Source organism: Entelurus aequoreus, linkage group LG04, assembly GCF_033978785.1.
Source record: "Entelurus aequoreus isolate RoL-2023_Sb linkage group LG04, RoL_Eaeq_v1.1, whole genome shotgun sequence".
Lineage (NCBI taxonomy): Eukaryota > Metazoa > Chordata > Actinopteri > Syngnathiformes > Syngnathidae > Entelurus > Entelurus aequoreus.
This window is the reverse complement of record NC_084734.1, coordinates 53,782,226-53,808,794: the sequence shown is the minus strand read 5'-3', so window position 1 is coordinate 53,808,794 and position 26,569 is coordinate 53,782,226. Positions and strand designations below refer to the sequence as shown.

Sequence of the window (26,569 nt, the reverse complement as noted above, 5' to 3'; positions counted from 1 at the left end):
CGTATCGGAGAATAAAGTAATACTCTTAATCTTTAGCCTAATGGCATATTTATTACAAGTAGCGGCTGAAAATGGCGCGTCTCATAAAGAGAGCGTAATGACGTCACATCCTGTGTACGTACCGTAAACATATAGAACATACAACACAACACAATAGGTACCGTAATGCAATGAGTAAGGGCGCAATCCAAACACAACATTTAACAGAATGTGAGATATAACGGATTAATGCATACATTTTTCATTTGTTTTCAAAACGGTTACAAAAAAGTGGGACCCCAAAAATTTACTGTGGGACCCAATTTTTATGACTTCCTAGCACCAACACTGATGGAGTATTGGTGCGTGCAAAACAGCAGCAGGTGGCTGGACGCCGAGATGAGCGGTCGCACTGTCTTTCGCTCCCGATCGGGAATTCAAACAACTGCTCGGATTATCCCACACTTCCTCCTTTTTCTACTGTGGATCACGGATTTATATTTTAAACCTCCTCGGATACTTTACCCTCTTGAAAATGAGAGTCAAGAACGCGAAATGGACATACACAGTGACTTTTATCTCCACGACAATACATCAGCGAAGCACCTTGGCTTTGGAGCTAACGTGTTAGCATCATGCTTGACTGCACATCGAGGCAGAAGAAACATGCCCCTGACTGGAAGGATAGACAGAAAGTCAATAATACTACTATTACTTCTACTATCAGGAGACACTGAACTCAACCCTGGACCTGCAACAACACGGTTAATGTTGTCCCGACTGGCGAAGACTAGCAATGCTACTGCTAGCGTCGCCATCGAAGCTAACTCGGCTACCGGCTCATCTCAGCTCAAGCTCACCTGTGCTCCAGCGATCGGCGGCTCGGCGGAGGACTTCACCCCGTTCATTGACACGGTCGGAGGCTCGGCGGCGGCGGTGGAGGACGACCCAGTCATCGGAGAAGGCAGCGACTCAGTGGCGGTGAACGACGCGGCGGCTGCGGTGGACGGCGCCCCAGACATCGGTGATTGCGGGGAACTGCACGAGATGGCGGGGGTTCACGCGGCCTCTCCCCGGTCCCAGACGGTCGAGGACGCGGCATACACAGGATTTAGAGGCGCCTTTACACAAACATTTTCGTTATTTTCTTTCTCTTTGTCTTCAAAAAAGCCCGCCAAAAAGAAACCCAACCCCACCCCCAGCAACCCTACCTGGCCTCCCCCTATCCCCCTCTCCAACTCCGCCCCTCCCCCTCCTTCCCCCTTCACCTGGAGGACGATCAATATGCCTCTCTCTCTCTCTCCTCTCTCTCCTTGCTCGCCAACTTCAACAGCAATAATAACCAACAATTTTTCTGGTCAGTACCACAACACAGCGGACTGTAATGCTCTTTTTGGTTCCAGTGGACTACACATCATCCACCTTAATGTGAACAGCCTCTCTGGAGCCAAACTTGACCAAATCAGAAAAATGTTCCTCAACACGAAGGTAAAAATCTTGTGTTTCTCTGAAACCAAATTTGATCAAAGTATTTCTGACTCAGAGATAGAAATAGAAAACTTTTCCGTTATCAGAAAGGATAGGAATAAACACGGTGGGGGCGTTTGTATGTATATTCACCAGGATATTAAATACATAACTCGCACTGATCTTAACCACAATGACGTGGAATCTGTGTGGGCGGAAATCAAATTTAAAAACGCTAAGCCGGTACTAATAGGGACTGTTTATAGAACCCCTAATCAGAGTGATTTCTATGGGGCTTTGGAAGAATGCTTGGCAGGGACAGACAACGTGGAGAAAATTATAACTGGGGATCTGAACACAGATATTCAACGCAAAGATGCGCCTGTCTTCAGATCCTTCAGCAAGTTTTGTAATCTGCACGGTCTTTCCCAGCTAATAGCGCTACCCACAAGGGTGTGTGATTCCACCCAATCAACCATAGATCTCATTCTCACTTCAGACCGGCCTAAAATAAAAAATAGTGGGGTCATGATCTGTGGTCTTAGCGACCACTATCTAACCTTCTGCACCCGTAAAATAGCTAAACCTAAAGCCAATGGCCACATAACAGCCCAATCCAGATCCCTCAAAAAATACTCCAATGACAATTTCAATTTAAAATTAGATGAGTGGGACTGGTCCCCTGTGCTCGCGAGCAACATGGTCGATGTTGCTTGGGATCGCTTCAAAACGGCGTTCCTAAAGATACTAAATGACATGGCTCCCGTGAAAACAGTCAGGATCAAAGCCCGCTCGGAACCATGGATGAATCCGGACCTATTAGCTGCCATAAAAGACAGAGACAGGAAATACTCTGAATACCAAAAATGTAAAGCAGAAGTAGTTAAACAACCCAATAATATCAACCTCAAATTACTCCTTTCAACTCTCAAAAAGCAATGCAATAAATTAAGAAATAAGTCAACCAACCTGACTAAATCCTTAAAAAAAAATTACATTAACGACAAAATAGAGGAAAACACAAATAAGCCACGTGAGCTCTGGAAAATTCTCAACAACCAGCTTCCTGGTTGCAGCCAGAAACTTAAAACAAGACTCACCAACATCAGCATCAAGGAGGGTGACTCCCTCATTACAGACAAAATGGAGGTAGCTAGCAGACTTAACATCTTTTTCACCAGCATAGCCACAACTCTTGTCAACAAGCTGTCCCACCACTCTGGTCGCTTTGGTGTAGAACACATTAAAGCCTTCTACAGAAAGCTAGGAGTATCCAACGATGATTTCAAATTAGAAATGGTCACAGCTGATGAGGTGTTTAAAAAATTGAGCGCGCTCCACCCTAACAAGGCCAACGGCCTTGATAATATTCCCTCTAGATTCCTCAGGGACTCTGCCTCCATCACTGCCCCGATCATCACGCACATAATAAAGCTATCAATTACACAAGGCCAAGTACCAAAAGATTTTAAGATTGCAAGAGTAACTCCCCTCTTTAAAAAAGGAAGCAAATTGGAACCTGGCAACTATGGACCTGTTTCTATTCTCAGTTCCGTTTCGAAAGTAATGGAGAAAATAGTTTATGAACAGGTCGATAGTTACCTTGCCACTAATAAACTCATGTACAAATTCCAATCAGGCTTCAGAACTAACCACTCCACTGACACATGCCTTCTCTATCTGACCGACCACATCAAACATGAGGTGGACGCGGGCAAATACTGCGGCATGGTCATGCTGGACCTTCAGAAGGCCTTTGACACCGTTAACCACGCTATACTGTTGGATAAGCTCAGAGCAATCGGATTTAACAAAACCTCATGGAGCTGGATGCAATCTTACTTGGAGGGGAGGGAGCAGGTGGTAGAGGTGAACGGCACCGTGTCCCCCCCCCTTCAGTGAGCTGTGGAGTCCCCCAAGGCAGTATATTGGGACCTTTACTGTTCCTAATATATAAATGACATGTCATCGGCATGCGATTGTGAATTGTTTTTGTTTGCGGATGACTCTGCCCTGCTGGTATCCGGCAAGGACAAGTCACAGGTGGAGAAAATCCTCAGTGCTGAGCTGTGTAGAACTTGAACCTGGCTCGCTGACAACAAGCTATCCATACACTTGGGTAAAACAGAATCCATCCTGTTTGGGTCCCACATCAAACTTAAGAAAGTCAATGACTTCACCATAAAAGGAGGTGACATTGTTATCACCAGGAAAGATGAGGTCACCTACCTAAGTTCCATTGTAGAGGCTAACCTTTCCTGTGATAAAATGGCAACCAAGGTAATCAAAAAGGTTAACCAACGAAAGAGATTTCTCTACAGAATTTCCTCTCTGGTCAACAAAAGCACCTTGAGGATTCTGGCGGGAACTCTCGTTCAACCCTTTTTCGATTACGCATGCACCTCCTGGTACCCCAGCACCTTCAAAACCCTCAAATCTAAACTCCAAACATCTCAGAACAAGCTAGTCAGGTTACTTCTAGACCTCCACCCCAGATCCCACCTCACTCCTACCCACTTCTCTAAAGTGGGCTGGCTCAAGGTGGAGGACAGAGTTAAACAACTTGCACTGAGCCTAGTCTATAAAATCCGCTACACCTCCCTGATACCGAAGTACATGTCAAACTACGTCCTTAACGTAAATGACCGCCATAACCACAACACCAGGGGGAGCTCCACTAACCACGTTAAACCCAGATTCCGAACTAACAAAGGTCTTAACTCATTCTCTTTCTATGCCACATCAATGTGGAATGCGCTCCCAACAGGTATAAAAGAAAGGGCATCTCTATCCTCCTTCAAAACCGCAATAAAAGTTCACCTCCAGGCAGCTACAACCCTAAACTAACACCCTCCCCGGATTGCTAATAATCAAATGTAAACAATCAAATGCAGATACTTTTTCTTATGCCTTCTGATCTCTCTCTCTCTCTCTCTCTCTCTCTCTCCACTACTTGATGTCCATATCCCCCCCTCCACACCCCTGATTGTAAATAATGTAAATAATTCAATGTGATTATCTTGTGTGATGACTGTATTATGATGATAGTATATATATTATAGTATATATACCCCGACTTAAACAAGTTGAAAAACTTATTCGGGTGTTACCATTTAGTGGTCAATTGTACGGAATATGTACTTCACTGTGCAACCTACTAATAAAAGTCTCAATCTCAATCAATCAAAAAAGCCTGTGGGCCGGTTCTAATTAATACTAATACTAATCAAATATCATCCCATAGATAATTCATTCGCGGGCCGGATCTGGCCCGCGGGCCTTGACTTTGGCACATAGGCAGTAGAGCAATGCACAATACAATTAACTTAAGTATTTTTTGTAAGAATAATACATGTCTTGTCTATTGATCTGATTGCACATTTCCATCAATTTACTACCGCTTGTCCTCACGGGATCGCTGGGGGGATGTAGCTTGTCCCTGCTACTCTGGGGCGGAAGGCAGTGTACACCCTGGACAAGTCGCCAATAAATATGATTTAAACTACCTTGAACACTTAAAAAATAACATTTGTTGCCTGTTCTCGCTTACTAAAATTAGACTTTACACATCACACCCTCTAAAAAATGTTGGAAATTCTACAAGTCACATGATCCACAGGAAGTTGCATATTCACACTCTCTGCAGACCACAAAAGGCCAAAATTCACAAAAGTATTTGTATGTGCATTTCATATTTGAAATATAAATGGGTAAGGTTAAAATCTCGGCACAGTCCTGTTTCCTAAATATTTTGTGATGTTTATTTTTTAAATTATTTTCTTGAATCACTGTAATGCACTTAGTGTCAACACACTATTAGCATAAATGTCATTTTGTATTTGCTGATTCCATGCTCTGTTCTTTCTGTTCTGGCTCCTCTCGAGGAGCCAAATGAGGTGGTTCGGGCATCTGGTCAGGATGCCACTCGAACGCCTCCCTAGGGAGGTGTTTCGGGCACGTCCGACTGGTAGGAGGCCACAGGGAAGACCCAGGACACGTTGGGAAGACTATGTCTCCCGGCTGGCCTGGGAACGCCTCGGGATCCCCTGGGAGGAGTTGGATGAAGTGGCTGGGGAGAGTGAAGTCTGGGCTTCCATGCTTAGGCTGCTGCCCCCGCGACCCGACCCCGGATAAGCGGAAGAAGATGGATGGATGGATGATTCCATGCTAAAAACTCACTCAAATTAGTCAACTTCACTGTAGGAACATTAAACAAAAATAGGCCAATACACATTTTGAGTACCTCATTATGTGTATTACCAGATCTAAAGTTGAAAATGTCCAAAACTGTAAATGTTATAAATGTTTATAGTTTAAACAAGCAAAGGGCACCAGTTTGTTGGAATGGCCTTAATATGTCAAAGTGAACTGCACAGTCAGCATTTTAAGTTGAGCAAGCTTGGAAAAATAGTGGGCAAATAAATAAATGACAAAACAAAGCCCAGTTAGAAATAAATGAAGCATTTTACACATAAACCAAGTTCATTCCCATCTTGCATGGATTCATTTATTTATTTAGGTCAAGAACAACCACCAGTGATGAATGAGAACATCCATAGACAAGAACCTCCAGTGTAAAAACATGTGCAATTTGTACTTAAGGCTTTTTCAACACATCGTCATCAGTGCATGTCAGAGCATACATTTCTTAAATAGGAATTTGACCAAAGGATGGTCTCACTCCTGTTTGATTTTTTGTAAAATCACAAAAAACGTTATATTTAAAAAAAAAACAGTTATGTTCCTCTCATTGATAAAGTATTCTTGTTAACAAGTAAATTTGTGGATTGTTTCAAACATTTGAGGAGTATTAAAAACAGCAATGCTCTTAACTTAAGAATGTGTCTAACTTTGAAATATCATACAAAAATCTTATTGTTCTGTTTTGTTACTCTTGTAAATATAAGTTTCTGAGCAATCAACTACTATTTCTTACAAATAAAACAGTCTTCGCTTACATGCATAATTCATTATTTCTAAAAAATAAAAATGAGTCTTTCGCTCTGATTGCTAATGGACTACAGGGAGCCAAGATAATATTTAGTGAAGGAATGTATTCATGTGTATAAATACAACATATATAGTTGCAAGAAAAAGTATGTGAACCCTTTGGGATTACTTGGAGTTCTGCATAAATTGGTCATAAAACGTGTTATGATCTTCAACGAAGCCACAACAATAGACAGTCTGCTTAAACTAATACCGCACAAAAAAATATAGGTTTTCATCTTTTTATTGAACACAACATGTAAACATTCACAGTGCAGGGTGGAAAACGACTGTCTCTTGTGACTTTGATGAAGAGCAGAAGACATTTTATCACCAATTCATGCAGAAATCCCAGTAATCCCAAAGGGTTCACATACTTTTTCTTGCAACTGTATACATACATATACATAGTGTTTTGTTACCAAAAATAAAATTGGTGACTTTAATATTGGTCATATGTTTATAAAAAGCACAAAATATTTCAGTAAAAGCTTTACCTTGTTGGAACATTCCCAAAATGCATTGTCATACTTTGTCCTTTGAAAACCCAGTGATGAGAAAGTGTACATGGCTATCTTATTGGGGGCAGAAGGAGCAGTGAATACCTCCCGTCAGGTCAGTGATGATTCCCTCTGTGATGAGGCTTTTGAGGATTTGGGTCTCCCGACTAACATTGTGCATCTTCTGCCACAGCATGGCACTCATGGACATTTGGTCATAGTAGTGCAGTGGCGCCTCCTGTTGGGCCAGGTTGTAGCCAAAGCCTGCCAAGCTTACCTCGTCACACAGCAAACTAGCCAAATCCAGCGCGGAGACACCCAGGGTGGGTACATTCTGCACAATGAGACAACTCATTATTGCTTTGTCAGATCTATGTGATACAGTGCATTTGGAAATTATTCAGAGCGCTTTACTTTTTCCACATTTTGCTATGTTACAGGGTTATTTCAAAATGGAATAAATTAATTTTTGTCCTTAAATTTCTACAAACACAATGACTGAAATTGAAGTTTTTTTTATTTTTTCCCCAAATGTATTTATAAACACATGTACATAAGTATTCACAGCCTTGCAATACTTTGTTGATGCACCTTTGGCAGCAAAGAAGAATAGGCAAAACTGCCCATAGGTGTGCTTAGCTTGTGGCATCGTATTCAAAAAGACTTGAGGCTGTAATTGTTGCCAAAGGTGCTCCAACAAAGTATTGAGCAAATGCTGTGAATACTTATGTACATGTGATTTTATATTTTTTATTAAAACATTTTTTGCAAATAAAAAAAATAAAATAAAAAAAACATTTTCATACTGTTATTATGGGGTAATGTGTGTAGAATTTTGGTGCTGCATTCTGTTTCGACTGAGCTATTAACCTACCGGAAATACAATTGCTGTTCTTTCTTCTAGCCATCCATAGCTTTCTACATGTATGAATGATTCATTTATTTATAACTAAAACATTTTTTACTTATTAAACTGTCCCATGTGTGATGTCTGTAGGAGTGTTTTCATGCTTCGTGCTATCGTAATGTAATTCAGCTAGCGTCGTTAGCATAAGCTACTATGCTAACACATTTCCGTGTCTTTGTTATTATTATTAACTCACAACATACTTGCCAACCCTCCCGTTTTTAGCGTGAGAATCCCGGTATTCAGCGCCTCTCCCGACAACCTCCCGGCAGAGATTTTCTCCCGACAAACTCCCGGTATTCAGCCGGAGCTGGAACCACGCCCCCTCCAGCTCAATGCGGACCTGAGACTGAGTGGGACAGCCTGTTCTCACGTCCGCTTTACCACAATATAAACAGCTTGCCTGCCCAATGATGTCATAACATCTAGGGCTTTTAGAGAGTGCACAACTGCGCACACAACAAGGACAAGAAGCAGAAGAACGAGGAAATTACAGACATGGCGGCCGAAATGATATACTCATCATGAACGGAGAAGTTAAACAGGACAATACTGCCATCTAATGGCTAGCCACCGGAACACTGAAATTCAAGTATTTATTTTTTTTTCCTAGGTAAATAAAATAAATTAAAAAAAAAAAAAAAAAAAAAAAAAAAAAATTATATATATATATATATATATATATATATATATATATATATATATATATATATATGAAATACTCGAGTTGGTGAATTCTAGCTGTAAATAACCACGCCCCCAACCACGCCCCTACCCCCCACCTCCCGATATTGGAGGTCTCAAGGTTGGCAAGTATAACTCACAATGACATTCTTTTTCTATTGTTTCAGTTTCGGAAATTCACCAAAACGTCACTGTGGAGTTATTGAGTCTGTTTAGCTGATTGGAAAGCTAGCTTCCGCAGCTGTTTTACTGCCATGTTACAGGCATCATTTGGAAACAATTAAGGTATGTAAATAAACATTTACAAAACATTTCTGTGTAAATAACTAATTTGACAAAAAATCTATTTGTGGCTTGTAGCCTGTTTATGAAGATTTTCATTCATCCCGGTCATTGTCATCTCAGAGCATTCAATCAATCGCAACTGGACTGCTTGGTTTGTCTTGGAAGTCGTTTCGCCGCTCATCTGAGTAGGCTTCATCAGTTCGTGCTCATAGACTTAGTTTGGTCAGATCACCTGCACACCGTGCCAAAACTACCAGTACCTGGTTAAAGGACGATGGTACCCCTGTCCTTAATTGGCCAGCAAACTCGTCTGACCTTAACCTTATGGGGTATTGTCAAGAGGAAAATGCGATACGCCAGACCCAACAAAGCAGGAGAGCTGAAGACCAATATCAGAGCAACCTGGGCTGTCATAACACAGGGAGTGCCACAGACTGATTAACTCCATGCCACTCCATAGTACTGCAGTATTTCAGGTAAAATGAGCCCTGACCAAATTGAGTGCTGTACATATTCATATTCAGTTGGCCAACATTTTTTAAATACTTGTTCTACTGGTCTTAAGTAATATTATAATTTTGTGAGATACAGAAGTTGGGAATTAGTTTTCAGTTATAATCATCAAAATTAAAAGAAGAAAACACCTGATGTGTGTGTGTGTAATATATGTATAAAATATACACGTTTCACTTTTTGAATTAAATTACTGAAATAAATACACTTTTTGGTTATATTCTAATTTAATGAGCACGCGCACACACACACACAGTTTATCTATATATACATATAAATAATCATTTTTTTAAGCGCTTCGCAGCACTACTTAAAATGTAGAAGTAAAGACACCTTTTAAAACAAACAAGAGTCCATTTGCCTCCATTTAACCTTTGCGGATTACCATAACCAGATGACTGAGAAGCTACACCCACACACAGACTTTTTCAAGATTTTACCAAAAACTGTTTGTACAGTTAATAAATGATATATGGACAGATTGACTAATTCTATATACTGCACATTCATTTCAATTAAAAAGATAGTGTCTAATTTTACAATGAAGTTCTGTAGTTTCATTGCTGAGATTGAAGCCTCTTTAAAGTTGTTTTGCATTCTGGACACAAGTTACAGTATAACTCTATTCTGCATCATCTACTTTGTCACATTTATGTTACTCTCAGACTGGTGTGGAAAGGGTCTCATACCTGGTCCCAGCCCCATAGACGTGTTGTAGGGGGAGAAAAATGTAGTAGATCCAACGCAGTCTCTTTGATGACAAGTGGATTTAAGAGTCTGATCCTGTTGCGTTCGAGGGGGATTTCATCAGGAACATTCTGCCAGAAAAACAGCCAATCCAAGAAAGGCTGCAGTACAAAGCATAGGTGTGTTATGTGTTTGCTTTTGTCTTAAAATCTAGCTTAAACAAAAAACTTGGAGTAAAACTACCACAACAAACATTTAACTTTTTCTGGCTTCTATTTGGACAAAACAGGCATGGCAGTAAGTGAAAGTGTTATGGCAACAACTCTACTCATGTGGATAGATTTAATTTAATGTAATACCGATATTCCGTCATACATCTTAGCCAGGCGGACCTTGGTATAATAAGTACGAAGAAAGCTAGCATTGTATAAGGCCGTGTCTAGCACAAATAGATGACTTATGAACTCTATTTAAAATCTCTGTCTAGCTCTCCCCAGATAGGGTCCCTCTTAAGTCACCATCCCAAAGTGACTTAATAGAATTCAGAGACTTAGGGCTTAAATGAAACATTTAATTGTAAATACGTGTAATTGATCCTTTTAAAGTCGGAAGTGGTGTCAAAAACGCACCTAAAACTGTCAGTCGCTAAGTTTAAGAACCTGGGGAAAGTATAATGAAAAAACCTGCGAATCTGTAGATACCTAAAAAAAAATGTTGCTTTGGAAATGAATATTTGTTACAAAGTTGCGGAAAAGAAGCAAAAGTGTTGTCAATGTTATAAACCTTTAATGTTGTTGATCCCCAGACTTGACCATCTTAAAAGGCCCTATCGACAAAAGAGGTAGGGAAAGCATGATAAGCAGTGATGGGTGCAAGACCATATTTACACTAACTTTACTGTGTGTTATTTTAGCTGAAATTAAGCATTGTTTTCAAATGTTGAATAATAAATGACTAGAATGGTCATATGAATAAACTACTTTTACTCTATATTTTGTATAACTACAGTGAGTGTGCACAATTGACATCTTGGCCACTGTCCCGTCTAAACATACCAACTAGTCTTATAAATCTAAGACGTATACAGTATATATCTTACATACTTGTCCTCTTTTGTGTGTGCAATTAATAGCAGAACAGTGGACATCGATTATAGTGCACTGTACAAGTATCTTGCTTATTAGATTGACGGGAAAGCTCGCCCATAGTGTACAACAAAAGTAGTTGTTGAGTAAGCAGTCTTGCTCCTTCTTTACGGTCTTTAATAGTAACAGTAATTCAGTACAGTATGAGTTCTTTGGAAATATTAGCTTCGGCCTACTTACTTTTTGCGTAGATGTCCTGATGATTAACCTGCAGATTGCGCTTCAAGTTGGTTGTATTTTTACCAGAGAACATGGAGCCAAAGGGTTTACAACGTGTAACGTTGTCTAGCACAGCAATAGTGAAGTGCGTCCATATGTCTTCTCTTTCTTCCAGGTTCAGAAGACGTATTGTAAAGATGTGTGTAACAATACAGTAGGCATGTAACAATATGAGCATTTCATATCAGTTATTGTGACCAAAATTATCACGGTTAACATTAATATCGCAGTATTGTTGAATGTATTCAAATGGTTTTATAAGCATAACTAAAATAGATGGTTAGAAAACCCACTATTTTGCATGTCCTGTGTTTCTTATGTTTCACTGAAGTGTTTTAGGGTTAGTGTTTTATCTGTTTTAAGGCAAGGCAAGGCAAGGCAACTTTATTTGTATAGCACTTTTCATACACAAGGCAGACTCAAAGTGCTTCACAGACAACAAAGTGAAATGAAAGAAAATAAAAGCAAAATTAAAAAATGCAGACAATAAAAATAAAAACAGTTAATAGCTAAACTTTTATTGTTGCACTGCATATATCGGTTTGTACTGTTGCACTTTAAGATTTATTTAAATGAAAACGGTGTGATAAAAAAAAGTCTATTATACGGTGGTACAGGGGTTAGTGCATGTGCCTCACAATACAAAGGTCCTGACTGAGTAGTCCTGAGTTCAATCTGTCTGTCTATCTGTGTTGGCCCTGCGATGAGATGGCGACTTGTCCAGGGTGTACCCCGCCTTCCGCCCGAATGCAGCTGAGCTAGGCTCTAGCACCCCCCGTGACCCCAAAAGGGACAAGCGGTAGAAAATGGGTGGATAATTATGAATTACTTCCGGCGTGGGTTGTCCTTCTTTGTTCAGCGGTACTTGAACGTACCATAAAAACACCACGTCTCTTTTCCTTCAAGGAAAGATCGATCATCATAATTCCGTTCCAAGAGAGCACAGCTTGTATGTACAATGTGCACAACTGAATAGCTTAGTTGCTCAGACAGTAATGTGTTTATAAAAGTTTAGTTTGGGGAATGTTGTTATTAACGAGGAAAGAGGCATATCTCGACCATTACCATTATTGCAATTACTGAAACCTGGTTCAACAATGATAAAGGTATTGATTTTAGTCTGAATGACTATGAATTAAGATACATAAACACAATAAATAAAATAGAAGGAGGGGTCGCATTGTACATTCATAAATCTGTTACATTTAAAGTTTTAACAAACATGACCATAGCAGTCAATGGATTATTTGAATGTTTAACAGTGGAAATCCTAAATGACAAAAAGACAAATATCTTCATGAGTTGTGTATATCAGGCACCTGGTACAAGCATAGAAACTTCCAATGAGTGGATGGGTAAACTATTTTCCTCTGTGAACCATAAAACCATATTTATCTGTGGTGATTTTAACATTGATTTGTTAAACTCAACCAAGCAAAAACCTGTTGATGACTTCATTGACACAATGTACAGCTTGTCTCTATATCCAACCATAACCAAACCAAGCACAATAACAACACATATTGCCACAATCATCGACAACATTTTTACTAACATTATGGGAAATCAAATCACCAGTGGCCTATTTATATGTGATATCACTGACCATTTACCTGTTTTTACTTTATATGACTGTCATCTCAAAAAAACCAAAGACACTATGGCAAAAATCTCTGAACGAATAACAACTGAGGAAACAATCTGTGCCCTAAACAATAGTTTAGCCGTTCAGGATTGGACTTCAGTATACAGAGAACCAAATGTGGACAGTGCTTATTGTAATTTTTTAGACATCTTTACTTCCCTGCATAATAAACATTGCCCTGTGAAAGAATATTTTATAAAAGGAAAAAATAAAAATAGCCCTTGGATCACAAAAGGGATAATTAATGCCTGTAAAAAGAAAAACAATCTCTACAAACTTTTCATCAAAATAAAAACAAAAGAAGTCAAAAACGATACAAGAAGTACAAAAATAAGTTAACTGATATTATAAGAACAAGCAAACGGTTATATTATTAAAAAAAACCTATGAAAACAAAAACAATATAAAAGTAACTTGGGTTGTTTTGAATAGTCTAATCAAACAAGGATATTCAAAGTTGACATATCCTGATTACTTTATTGATGAAAACGGTGAAGATTATAATATGAGTAATGTAGTGAATAGGTTCAATAGTTTTTTTGTAAATGTTGGTCCTAAGTTGGCTGTTGATATCCCAGACAATGGAGTTACAAAATCAACTATTGAACAGAAATCTTTGTCATTCTTCCTCTCAGCTACAAATGAGCAGGAAGTGACAAACATTGTGCGGAAGTGTAAAAGTAAGTGCTCCACCTTGTTAAATATAATACATTAATAATCTTATATAAAGCATTTAACAAATTATTGCCGCCTAATCTACAACGTTTTTTTATAAGACGAGTGCAGGCTCATAACTTGAGAGGCTTTGGATATTTCTCATTGCCGAGAGCTCAAACCACTCGTAAACGTTTTTGTGTGTCTGTATGCGGAGTAAAACTATGGAACAAACTGGACTTACAACACAAGCAATGCCAAACTATTAATCGATTTAAACTATTATACAAACTTGGGGTCTGGTTCAAATATAGAGATGAGGGTCTTTAATTTGACCTGCTGTTGTACGCTGTCTCAAAGTGTTAACATGTGCTCAATGTTTCCATACCATTATTACTATGTTGTCTATTACCATTGTTGGTATATTTATTATTCTTACATTGTTGATACAAATTATTGTTACAGTGTAATAATTATTGTTACCTGTGTTAATACCACTATGATACAACATCTGTATTATAATCCTTGAACAAAGTAACAGTAAAACTCATGTGAATAATCATTGAATGGAGAATTCGGTGTGGGATTAAATAAATTATCCTCTTCCCACTCCCTTTCAGGCAAAACTGGACAATCATGCACATACTATACATTACCTTTTGCACTATATTAATTGATATTATTATGTGTTGTCAACGTTGTACTTTTTTATGTCATTGCCTAAAATAAATAAATGAAAAACTGAATGAAAAAAAAAACAAAAAACATCAGGAGTTTTGTTCCCATCGTCATTAATGCCGTATATCGTTACATCTCTGCAATGCAGTCTTGTTTCCCAAATCCAAACACTGTTTTAGTAGTTGTAGTTCAGATTGGATCCCCACCGTGATGTAGAACCTGCCCCTCCCCTGCATGCTACTGTGATTGGATAGATACCTAACTTGTCCCACCCGCATAAAGACAAAATTAAAATATGATTGGATTTTGTCTCTGTCAATTATGTTTGTCTTGTTTTTATTCGTCGACTAAATTGTAAATTTTGTCATTGTATCCGTCAACGAGCATTTGTTGTGATTCGTTATCGTCCTATTTTAGTCAGGGAAAAATAGGTCGTTAACGACAACCAAGACGCAAATTTTTAGTCTACGAAATTAACACTGAATTGCAAAAAGAAGCGTATGTTTAATGTATCATGAGATTTTTTGTTGAAATAATGCCATTTTATGTAGTCCCCTTTATTTAGAAAAGTATGGAAAAGTACTGAAATACATATTCGTACCGGTACAACACTATTCCATATATGATAAAGTTTTACCCAAAGAGCTTGCCAGTGTAGTCCAAAGATGTCGTCAATAAGTTCCTTCTTCTCCTCTATTCTCTTGTTGTGGGGCAGACTGCCTCATACATGCACAGGCATACCCGGCTGTTGCCATTTCTAATACAAAGTAGTGTATAGTTTGAACTTATACCTGTCAGGAGACTCGTGCTAAAATCTACAACATGGCTGATGGGGAGAAGACGCAGTCGAAGTGGAGGCACATACATAAAATTGCCCACCAAATGGCGGTACTTTTTAGTAATACGAAGAACACAATTGAGTGAATGTGACTGACAAGATGGTTGACATAAGCGGAACAGGCCTAAACATTATTCTGATGTTTCACTATGCTTTACTGACTGCTTTGAAAGGCAATGGAAGATTTAGTCATGTACACACAGCATTGTAAAGACTACATAATGTCATCTTGGGAAAGCGTTAAAAGCGCCAATACTCACCACAGGGAGCTTGTTGATCATCGCAGAGATCCAGCTGATATCAACACCCTTATATACCACAGCTACAAACAGAGTTTCTGGGTCAGTGTCAAGCCAGTGAGGCGGCGTACTCTCTGGATAACTCATTCTGATGCTTGTTCGATTCCCAACGTCAACACTGAACTTTCCAAGAGGGCCGCTGTTTAACCTGGCAGACACGAGGAGGAAACAGGCCTAATATGAGAAATCATGTCCATCCCTTGAACACGGTTTAGTTGCATATTCCCCACACATTTAAGCAAGTATTCTATTAAGTCTTATCAAATGACAAAACAACGGAAATTAAACTTGAATCATTTAGAGTAGTCATTGTTCACCAATGTTGATGTACTGTCTTCTGATAAAGCCATTATTGTCTAAATATCTTAGAACACAAGTACCGGTACAACTCACAGTGAACATGTACAAACTGTAAATAATGAGTCAATCATCAGGTTATTGTGTCCTCAGAGTTGTTGAATGCATCGCAACAGGACTGTTCAGCTTAGACAATGTCTTGTCCCTCATCCGAGCAAGATTCATCAGTTCATGTTCACAGACTTAGATAGCTCCAGTCTGAGGGCCTCGTGCCAGATCCTAAGTATTCATTCTGTAGACTGCTGTCCTCATCTGAGCAGGTCCCCTCTTGTACATGATAAGACTTTGGCTGGGCACCGTACCCTCAAACTAAAGCTGTCCTATCCAAGTCTGTGAGCATGAACTGACGAGGCCTGCGAGGTCAAAAGGAGAAACATCTTTAAAGACCATCTGAAAAGTCCTGCTGTGATGCATTCAATGCCCTGAGAATAGTGAGTATTGTCAGGTGTTACCTCACATTTCCTTAATCCCCCTCTTATGGAAATGTATGTTATATGTATTATACTTCATGCTAGCAGGGATGGGTATCTTTTACATTTCAACCGATACAGTACCAATTGCCGGTACTTGGGAATCAATACCACTACAAATTTTCATTACTTGTGTGTGTATTCTTGTGTAAATACAAGTGCATTTTTTATTGATAAAGTCTTGTTTTTTATGACTTAACATTTAAGAGTGAGCTGATAATGATAACAGTGCTGCCCAGTTAGTTGTTTTTTTCACAAATTTGAGTCTCATTTGCAAGTGCTATTATAGTAAACTTTACACGCAGTTGCAATTTAAAATATTAGACGGCAGTCGTGTATAGACTACGGCGGAGCTGTGTATAATAAGAGTATGGCCAACTAAACAACAGACGGCATGTTTGCTACCAAGGGCGTGTGCAGCTGTGCTCAGAAGCATGCAATTGCTGTTGTTTTGACGTTAGTTTTCTTGACGAAATAAATCAAACCAATATGTCTGAATATAGTTCTAAACATACTCCAGGTTATGAACTTATTATTTCGTCAAAGTCTAATTTTGCAGCTGTATTTGACGCATTCTACTGCTACAGTCATGCAGTGTTGAATGACCAGCAGCGCAATAAACGTAAAACAAAATACACAAAACGATCAAAAAAACAAAAACTTATTACCCTCATTTTGCCTAAATCTTTATTAGCTTTGGACCAACAGTCACAGAGAAATTATGACTTTCCCCATATTTCTGCACAATAACTCAGATATGGTAACATCAGCAAGCAGTAGAGAATATAGAGTGATTTTTGGTCCAGAACATATTTTGCTTTATTCATTGACATATTTGTAGCCACTTTATGTTGTATATTTTTAAATTATATTTCCAGTTCATTTAATCATCTATTATTACACCCAAAATGTGGTTTCTTTTTCTATTTCAATGTCCATCTACTTGTATTTGTGTTTAACTTTCTGTTTTACTGTTACAGAATAGCATTATTTTAATTTTACTGAGATTCAAAGATAGTCTGGTTTTAACAAACCACCTCTTTAATTTGTTAATTTCTTCGTTGATTGTTTGTATTAGCTTCTGTGTGTTCTCTCCTGAACAAACCGCAGTCGTGTTGTGTGTATACCTGGCACAAGACACTAATCGGTGGCTCTACAGCATTGTTCGCAAACCTTCACTTCCCATACTTGTCTTCTTACTGGGTTGTGGGGAATGCGATGGAAAAGCTCTCCGCAATTCATGCGGGTGGAGCAGGCCCGTGCTGCACAAGAAGGCATTTTTACGTGTTGAAACAACGATGCGCCGCTAACACATAGCATCAGCTCAAAGTTGGTAGCAAACATGGCGCCTGGAGTGACGTGAGTGCCTTTTGACAAATAATTGAGGAGATCGCATGAAACTGGGTTGGCCATACTCTCTGTATACACGGCTCTGTGCTACGGGGGTGTCAAACTCGGTTTCATTGAGGGCCACATCGGGGTTATGGCTACCCTCAGAGGGCCGCTTGTAACAGTAAATAAATATGACTATTAATGTAAAATGATGATCATGATAATTATTTTATTATGTAATTGCCGATGCATTTGATTATTATTTTGTATATACTGATATATAACCTGTTTTTTTAAATCATAAGTTAAGATGACAACCAGATATTTAAGTATTTTTATTACAACAAAAAATATTTGTGTATGTCGTAAATGTATGTTGCATGACCAGATAATATCTAAGATAAAAGACCTGCAATTTTTCTGCAAAAATTTGAAGAACAAATACATTTAATAAGAAAGATAAAGTACTTTATTGACACACATTATTTCCAGGCTTTCACGGGCCACATAAAACAATGTGGTGGCCGACCGCCAGATCTGTGAGCTACGGTGTGTTGCTTTAGTCATGAAATAGTATTTGCCTTTGAGTTGAATGCGCCAGTCTTGTCTTTTGTTGAGTCCTAAAAATTTAGTAAGCATCTTAATTGTAGTTTTCAATACTAAAAATTGCAAATGCTAATCAGTAGCATTTATATGGTATATAAAATTTTAATTAGCATTTATCAGACTGTCACATTTTGAAAAGTGGGCCCTTGCTTTCTATCAGGCGTCTTTGTGGTCAGGGAAAATGTTAACATTACCTAGAGGCAGTCGGGCTGTGTCCGCTCTGAGTGTTTGTTTGCCAGCCAAGTACTTGAGCCGATACAGAGTCTGCAACCGGACATTTTTACTGTAATGATAAAATTTGGCCGGTACCTATAACACTACCGAATTTGGTACCCATCTTTACATGCAAGTGAGCTCATTTTTCAATGGCCCGGCCTGTCTGTTATTTACAAAAGCCAAAAAAGGCGCTTGAAGCCAAAACCCCTGATCTGTTTTTCCAGACTGATCTTTCATGGGTCAATTTTATTATACGCAAAAAGACCATCTTGTGCAAAACGTAGGGTTTTATAGTAGGAAAAGATTGGGAATTGGATAGAATTGTGTTTTTAAGTGGTTAGCGTCTTAGTCTAGCTATAGTGGCACAGGCGACATTGAAAAAGAAGATAATGTAATATACATGAATAATTTAAAATGTACTAACCGTATGATTGTGTCAAAGCGATCAATGAGAGTACCCAGCTCCAGGCCTTTTAAAATACCTCCATTTCCTATGACAACACAGCGCCGGCATTCTTCAGGGGTCTTTTTTAGTGGCGGTACCTGTTTGGAGTCTGGTAGCTTCAAAAAGGGTACAATAAAAACAATTAGTTAACAGGGTTGCCACTGCTTTTTAAATCAATTACTTACAGAACATGATTAACCAACAAAACCACAGTTTACATCTTGGCTCTTCATCGCCATGACAAACAGGAGTTAGGAAATCCCCAACACAATTTTCTATCCTGCACTAAAGCCTGCCAACTTTAAGTATCCCGCAAAAAAACCCATCTCGCATCCACTTCTTAGCCTGTTAGCTTTTTTTGTCGTATGTTGTAGTTAAAGAGAAACGGAGCGTTATTGCGGCTGGAAGTAATGGTTTATGGTTTACGTTCATTTCAAAATGGCATACAATTATATGATACATCACAAATTTCCAGTTTGTCATTACAACATGTCCGAAAAGGAGTAGGAAGAAGCAGATCTTATTTAATCCAACCTCTTTTACATCATATAGCAGTTACTAACATACAGTATTTGTTCATTTCCTGTTATCAGTTTGTACTAGGGTTCTACCAATACCAATATTGTGGTACCGGTACCAAAATGTACATTGACACTTTTCGATACTTTAATAAAGGGGACCACAATAAATGTCATTATTGACTTCATTTTAACAGAAATTCTTATGATACAATAAACATGTGTGTCTTATTGCATTCAAAAAACAGTTTTATAAGATTGGAATTAAAATTAAAAGGCATTCAATACATTGGGCTTTTCTTATTGCACTCAAACAACAATTTACATTTTTACATATTTCACATAGCCTGCCATGATCTTTGATTAGGTGAGAATAAAATAGAAAGCTTTATTGACCTTGATTTACATGTTTCATGATTTGTGATTGCCAATTTTGAGTTGTGCTTTAAGACAATTACAATAATTAGTAAATACTAAAAACAATACTATGGCTAAAGCTACACAGATAAGACATGTAGCAGGTAAAACACACATTGTTAAAGATAAACCACAAATGAAATTAGTGTTTTTTTATGAAATTCAGTCAATTCACTTGCGTTAATTTATGATACGTAGGCGGTATTTACTTGATTAATAATTGGCAAAAAGCCAACCAGCTGTGTGCCCGTCTACATATATGGGCACAACTAGTGCCCGCTAGTTGACATTACCTGTCGCCCTTTAAACTTGTTGTGCAGATCTGAATGCTTATCTAAATATTTACCTTAGTTTGAAGCGGAGGTGGTAATACTGTAGGCCACACGAGGCATGTTTTAAAGCACAGCTTGCAGCGCGGCGGTTTCGCACCCTTATTAACCAATGGAATTGCAGTTTTATGCCATTCTACCTCTCCCCACTGTTTGTGCTTGTATGCACGCTGTGTGTGCGTGTTGACACACTCAACAGGCGCCTCGGCTCAGCAACGTCCCCGCTGCACAGCAGCATGCGCATGAAAGAAAAGTACTGGTATTTTTCAAAGACAGTATAGTACCGTTTTTAATTCAGAATCAGAATCAGAATAGTTTTTATTGCCATTGTTTGAGAACGGGTTCACAACCTAGGAATTTTTCTTGGCGCAATCGTGCAACATAAAACACATGTAACACAGATTTGGTAATAAAAAGAGCTGTAACTGAGCTATCAGATCTTGTTATTGTTCATGTGCCTGATGGCAGAGGGGAAAAAACTGTTCAGGTGGCGGAGGGCTTATAGTTCGTAAGGGCCCTTAGCCCTCTCCAAACGGCCGCAGAATCATTGGAGCGGAACTGTTCCTGTAGACTGTTAGAGTACACAGATTTAGCTTTCTCCACTTCCCTGTTGAAGTTCTCTGTAGGTACTCCGGTCCCCGCTTCTCCACGCAGCATCCTTCTTCTTGCGCAGCGGTCGGAGCTTGGGTGTGAACCAGGGCTTGTCGTTGTTATAACAAGCCCTGGTGCGCGTTGGAATGATGCGCGCCTCATTGAACTGAATGTATGAGGTCACAGTGTCCGTATACTCGTCCAGATTGTCTGTGGCCGCTCCAATTGCCTCCCAGTCTGTCGTCTCCAACATGCACGCAGCTCCTCCCCAGCCTCGGCGGTGAAACACTTAATGGTCCTCATAACAGGTTTAGCCAGTTTCAGTCCCTGTCTGTATGAAGGTATTAAGTGCACCATCACGTGATCTGATAGTCCGAGAGCAGCGCGCGGGACTGCATGATATGCCTTGCTTATTGTAGTGTAACAGTGATCCAAAGTGTTCTCCTCTCTGGTCGGGCATTTAATAAAACTGCCTATAATTAGGTAATTCCTGGCTCAAATTTCCCTTGTTAAAGTCACCAAGTACGATAACAAGAGAGTCCGGAAAAGACCGTTCCACATGTAAGATCTGGCCTGCACGCGTGCGCTGAGCATCACGCACGTCCACGCCGTGCGGTTTGTAGACAGCCACAGGTAGGAATTAAACAATCTCACGCGGTGAGTAAAAGGGCTTACAGTGAATGAAAAGATATTCCAGAGCAGGAAAACAGTGTTGGGATATCACTGTCACATCTGTACACCAGTTGAAGAAGCAGACTCCACCGCCTCTTTTTTTGCCGGAGAGCCCCGCGTCTCGGTCCCCGCGGAGAAGATGAAAGCCCTCCAGTTGAACCGCGCAGTCCGGGACACTTGCGCTCAGCCATGTCTCCGTGAAGCACAAAACACAAGATGAGGAAAAGTCCTTGTTTCTTCTCATCAGCAACGCTAGCTCGTCCATCTTGTTGGCAAGTGAGCGGACGTTGGAGAGAAAGATGGCAGGTAAGGGCGTGCGTAATCCCCGTCTGCGGAGACGGACAAGGGCGCCCGTTCGCTTTCCTCTTCGGTGCGGTTTCCCTCTTTTGATCAAAGAATGGACCAAATCCGCAGCTGACGCTAAAATGACCGGTAACAAGTCATTAGGGGTGATGGATCTGATGTTCAGTAGCTCTTCGCGGGTGTAAGAGCACGCGGACACACAATTTACGCACAAAAAAATTATCAAAGATATATTCATTAGTACCACGGTACTTTATTTGTACCGGTATATAATTTGTACACAATTTACATCCAAAAAGAATAAAGTTCTCAATAAATACTTCAAGTATCAGTAGAATGGAAAAACAAGTTGCCTTTATATTTTAGTTATTTATCATATGTATCTAATTTATAACACTGAAACAATTACTAAGTTTGCAATCAATTAGACATGATCAAAATAGTATAAATCTTACGGAGATTCCCGAGCCATTTTGAGAGTTAATGAGCGAGCCAGTCACGTGATCCGAGATGTAGAGGTAGGAACCACAGATCCCCACCCCACTAACAGTGCAAATCATGCAGACTTTGTGAGAGCCAACAACGATTACTTTGGGAAAAGTTATGATACAAAACCTTATATAGGGCTGCAACGAATAGTCGACATTGTATAAATGTCGACGATAAAATTTATTGACAATAGTCGTGACGTCATCACTTCTAGCCCAAAGTGGGTCACTTGTAAAAACATCGCCAGTGAAAACATGTAAAGTGTAAGGATATTTCCCTCTTATTTTTGTTCAAAACATGAATATCATGCTCATTTTGCAAAGCGGACCTTGTTTTTATGGCAGTAAATCTGTGATACGCGAGCATTGAAAGCGAACACATAATGTCAAACATTTGGAGGGAGGATGCGGTAAGAGTAGTTAGCTTCTACTTTGCTAGCTAGCTAACAAGAGTGAGACAAAGTTCTGAGAAAAGTACATATCATTTTACCCAAAGTCAGCCAGCTAAACTTTATCTACATCAATTCAAGTTTTAAAGCAGCGTCATTTTGTTATGCCATAAAAAAAGGAACTTAAACTGCACATGCATACACACACACGAGAGCGGGAGAGAAAGAAAGAGAGAGAGACCAATGCAGAGGTCTCATAAGATTAAACAGCCAACATTTTGATAATTAATCATATATACAATTCTACACATTGAGTCTATTAGAGTGCTATAACTGCCAGGAGTTAATCAATAGTCAATATACCAGCGTGCAGCTTTTTAAACGTCACAAAATGATTTTCTTTTTGAGGAAGTTAGATTTTGTAGTTTGTTTTTATTGCTGCTATTATAAAGGTTAATTCTTTTTTTTTTTTAGGACTTTGCCTTTTAAATGGACATTTTATTAGTCATTTTAATTTTTGTAACAGCTGAATGAGCAGCACAGCTGCAGCATATATAAATATTTATGAATGAATTAGTCAACTTTGTTGTTCGTAAGCACATACCTAAAAAAAACTTCAGCTGCATCTAGATGGATGGATAAACTAGAGCCATTAAATGTGTACGCTTTATTATCCGATTAGTCGACTAATCGTTAAGATAATCGTTGACTAATTGACTATCAAAATAAATAGATCCAGTTTTAGTGAAACACTATAGAATCATGTAGCAGTATTGCTAAGTACTAAACAAGAAATAAACTACAAATTTAATAAAACCATCGCTTACTGTACAAGTGTCTGCTCTCACTGCAATGATGACTGATATGATATCCATATCTTCCTGTTTAGATGAAGGATTCATCATAATCCACACAAATGGTTAAAATGAAAGGTTGATACCTTCAGACCCTGTCTTTCGTTATCGTGCATTTGTCTCCATCCGTCGGTATAAATTGAATGTCTCAGATGAACAACTTCTAGATTTATGACTAACTCCTCCTATAATCCAGATGAGAGGCCATCCATCCATCCATCTTCTTCTGCTTATCCGAGGTCTAGAATAACTTGGACGAGACGCAATGCGGCAGCAGCAGCAGGACACCAGCCGGCTCAATGCTGCAGCACAAGCTTGTTACCTCTGTTATCAATAAGCTCAGCAAAAAAATTATGTGTCTGCATTAGCACTTACAATAACAATTTTGCTAATATTTGTTTAATATTCAGGTCACAATATGTAAATAGAATTGTGTTTTTAAGTGGTTAGCCCTCTAAATTTTATTTAGAGGGCTTTGTGGGCGGAATAGAGAGTCCCCATTGACTTAATTGTTAGACTATTTATTTATCACTTAGAATGCATATAAAAAAACAACATATAGTCTTACATAGGGATTAAAGATTAAAGTACCAATGATTGTCACACACACACACACTAGATGTGGTGAAATTTGTCCTCTGCATTTGTCCCATCCCCTTGGGGAGCAGTGGGGAGCAGTGGGCAGCAGCGGCGCCGCGCCCGGGAATCATTTTGGTGATTTAACCCCCAACTCCAACCCTTTGTTGCTGAGTGCCAAGCAGGGAGGTTATGGGTCCCATTTTTATAGTCTTTGGTATGTGAATGATAGACAGCACATCTGTATGTTTTTTTAATTTTTATATTTCCAGTATGATTGATCTACTGATATGGTCAGACTGCAGAAACGCTCCCATTGTGACGTCATCCAAACGCGAATCTACGGAAATTTCCGAAGACATTCGGAGTGGAATATTCAAAATGGCCGTCTAAAATTGTGTGAAATGTTGTGATGTTTAGACGGTATTTTCACATACTTTGCGGATTGGAAATACAATTGGATATGACTTAATGGATACATTCATCCATCTTCTTGCGCTTATCCGAGGCCGGGTCGCGGGGGCAGCAGCCTAAGTAGAGAAGCCTAGACTTCCCTCCCCCAGCCATTTTGTCCAGCTCCTCCCGTGGAAGCCCGAGGCATTCCCAAACCAGCCGGGAGACAGTCTCCCCAACGTGTCCTGGGTCTTCCCCGAGGCCTTCTACAGGTCGGACGTGGTGTCACCTCACCTCACTCGTGAACAAGACTCTGAGATACTTTAACTACTCCTCTTGGGGCAGGATCTCCTCCCAAACCCGGAAATGGCCCTCCACCCTTTTCCGGGCGAGAACCATAGACTCGAGCTTGTCCCAGTCATTTCACACTTGGCTGCGAACCAATCCAGTGAAAGTTGAAGATCCTGGACAGATGAAGCCAGCAGGATTACATCCTCTGCAAAAAGCGGAGATCTAATCCTGCAGGCAACAAACCAGATCTCCTCAACGTTCTGACTACGTCTAGAAAATATATCCATAAAATGGTATAAAAATAATCTGTGGCAAAGGGCAACCCTGGCAGAGTTAAAGTTAAAAAGTTAAAGTACCACTGATAGTCACACACACACACACACTAGGTGTGGTGAAATTACTCTCTGCATTTGACCCATTCCCTTGTTCCACCCCCTGGGAGGAGAGTGTAGCAGTGAGCAGCAGCGGTGGCCACGCTCGGGAATCATTTTGGTGATTTAATCCCCGAGTCTAACCCTCACTGGAAACGGGTCCGACTTACTTAATGTGTGCTGAGCCCCCTTCTGTTCACTACGCTGATGTATGACCAAGGACCTCACCTGGAGCACCAATGCATCCTGTCTGGTCAGGAAGGCCCACCAGCGACTCTACTTCCTCAGGAAGCTACGGCGAGCTGGACTTGGAAGCTCAGTCCTGAGGAGCTTTTATAACTGGTGGAGAGTGTGCTCTGCACCAGCATCTCTGTGTGGCACGAGAAGAAGGCACTGCAGAGCGTGGTGAAGGCTACACAGAAGGCCGTGGGAAGCAACCTTCCCAACACCTTAGAACTGTACACGCAGAGATGAAGGGGGAGGGCCCTCACTATCATGACACAGATTGAATTGCTGACTTTGAACTGACAATGAAAGTTGTGTAGCTTTCCTACTAGTATGGACATACGATCAGAAAACAGTATACGCAAGTAAAAATTGTGATGTATTTAAGCATTCGCAAACACAAATCCAAGCACGTTTCTTTTTTTACATTACAATCAACTTGAAATCTGTTGCAGATGTGTGAATGGCTTGGCACGCCCAGACCACGCCTGCTTTTACACATGCAAATCATGTTAAAAATAGCCATGTGCGTGAGCTCGGCACGGTCCTACCGATCACAAGTCAGTAGGAGGTGCTTCTTTCTCGTGTTTGGAGCAAAAGGCAGAGTGATTGTCAGCCTGACATTGTCGTGTGTCCAAAAACTGAACGCAGGCGAAAATAAAAAAATAGTTGGTCGTGACAGGAAGAAAGTGAAGAAAATAGATGCACGTGGGCAAAACGGATTGAGAAAATTAGTGCTGCACCCCGTTTGTGAAGATAGTCGCTACAATGATACGTAAAACGTAAAACAAAATGGGTGACTGATTACCCCAGGGTAAAATATTTTTTGTAACATGTAACACAAATTCTTCAGTAGCCTGCTCACATGAGTCAGATGATAGTTTCATGTGAAAACCCTCTAACCCCCATCCATTCTCTGACTATTCAGCAGATCATGTGGTCAGCAACTAAGAAGCAGCTCGCCGACTGAAAGGGGGTGTCTGCACCCGTTTTTTTGAGGGCTCTCAGCGAAGCTTAAAAGCCAAATGGACAAAACAACATTTTCTTTACCCTTCAACTTCAGTTATTAAAGCTGAAACTTTAAACCTGACTATCTGTTAAGGCAAAAAATAATAAAAAATGTCTTTGACGTGTTCTTCTTTAAAGACAAAAGTGGAGTTTGTTTGGTGCTACATTTCTCACTGTGCACGTGTGAATGACTCAGTTCGGTGGAAGTGAGTTGTTTTGATGCAGAGGT

General features: G+C 39.8%; 1 protein-coding gene across 2 annotated transcripts in view; it reads right to left on the bottom strand.

The window, feature by feature from the left end:
- Positions 1-5,922: 5,922 nt before the first annotated feature.
- The window catches only part of st3gal5 (ST3 beta-galactoside alpha-2,3-sialyltransferase 5), a 38,466-nt gene continuing 17,819 nt past the window's right edge, over positions 5,923-26,569 (bottom strand). For both annotated transcript variants that reach the window (XM_062045307.1, XM_062045308.1), the window contains 4 exons: positions 18,895-19,031; positions 15,451-15,637; positions 10,014-10,172; positions 5,923-7,269 (listed from right to left, as the gene is read on the bottom strand). In XM_062045307.1, the coding sequence (XP_061901291.1) occupies positions 7,012-7,269; positions 10,014-10,172; positions 15,451-15,637; positions 18,895-19,031 (741 nt within the window). In that variant the 3' untranslated portion in view covers positions 5,923-7,011. The remainder of the gene's footprint in view (positions 7,270-10,013; positions 10,173-15,450; positions 15,638-18,894; positions 19,032-26,569) is intronic.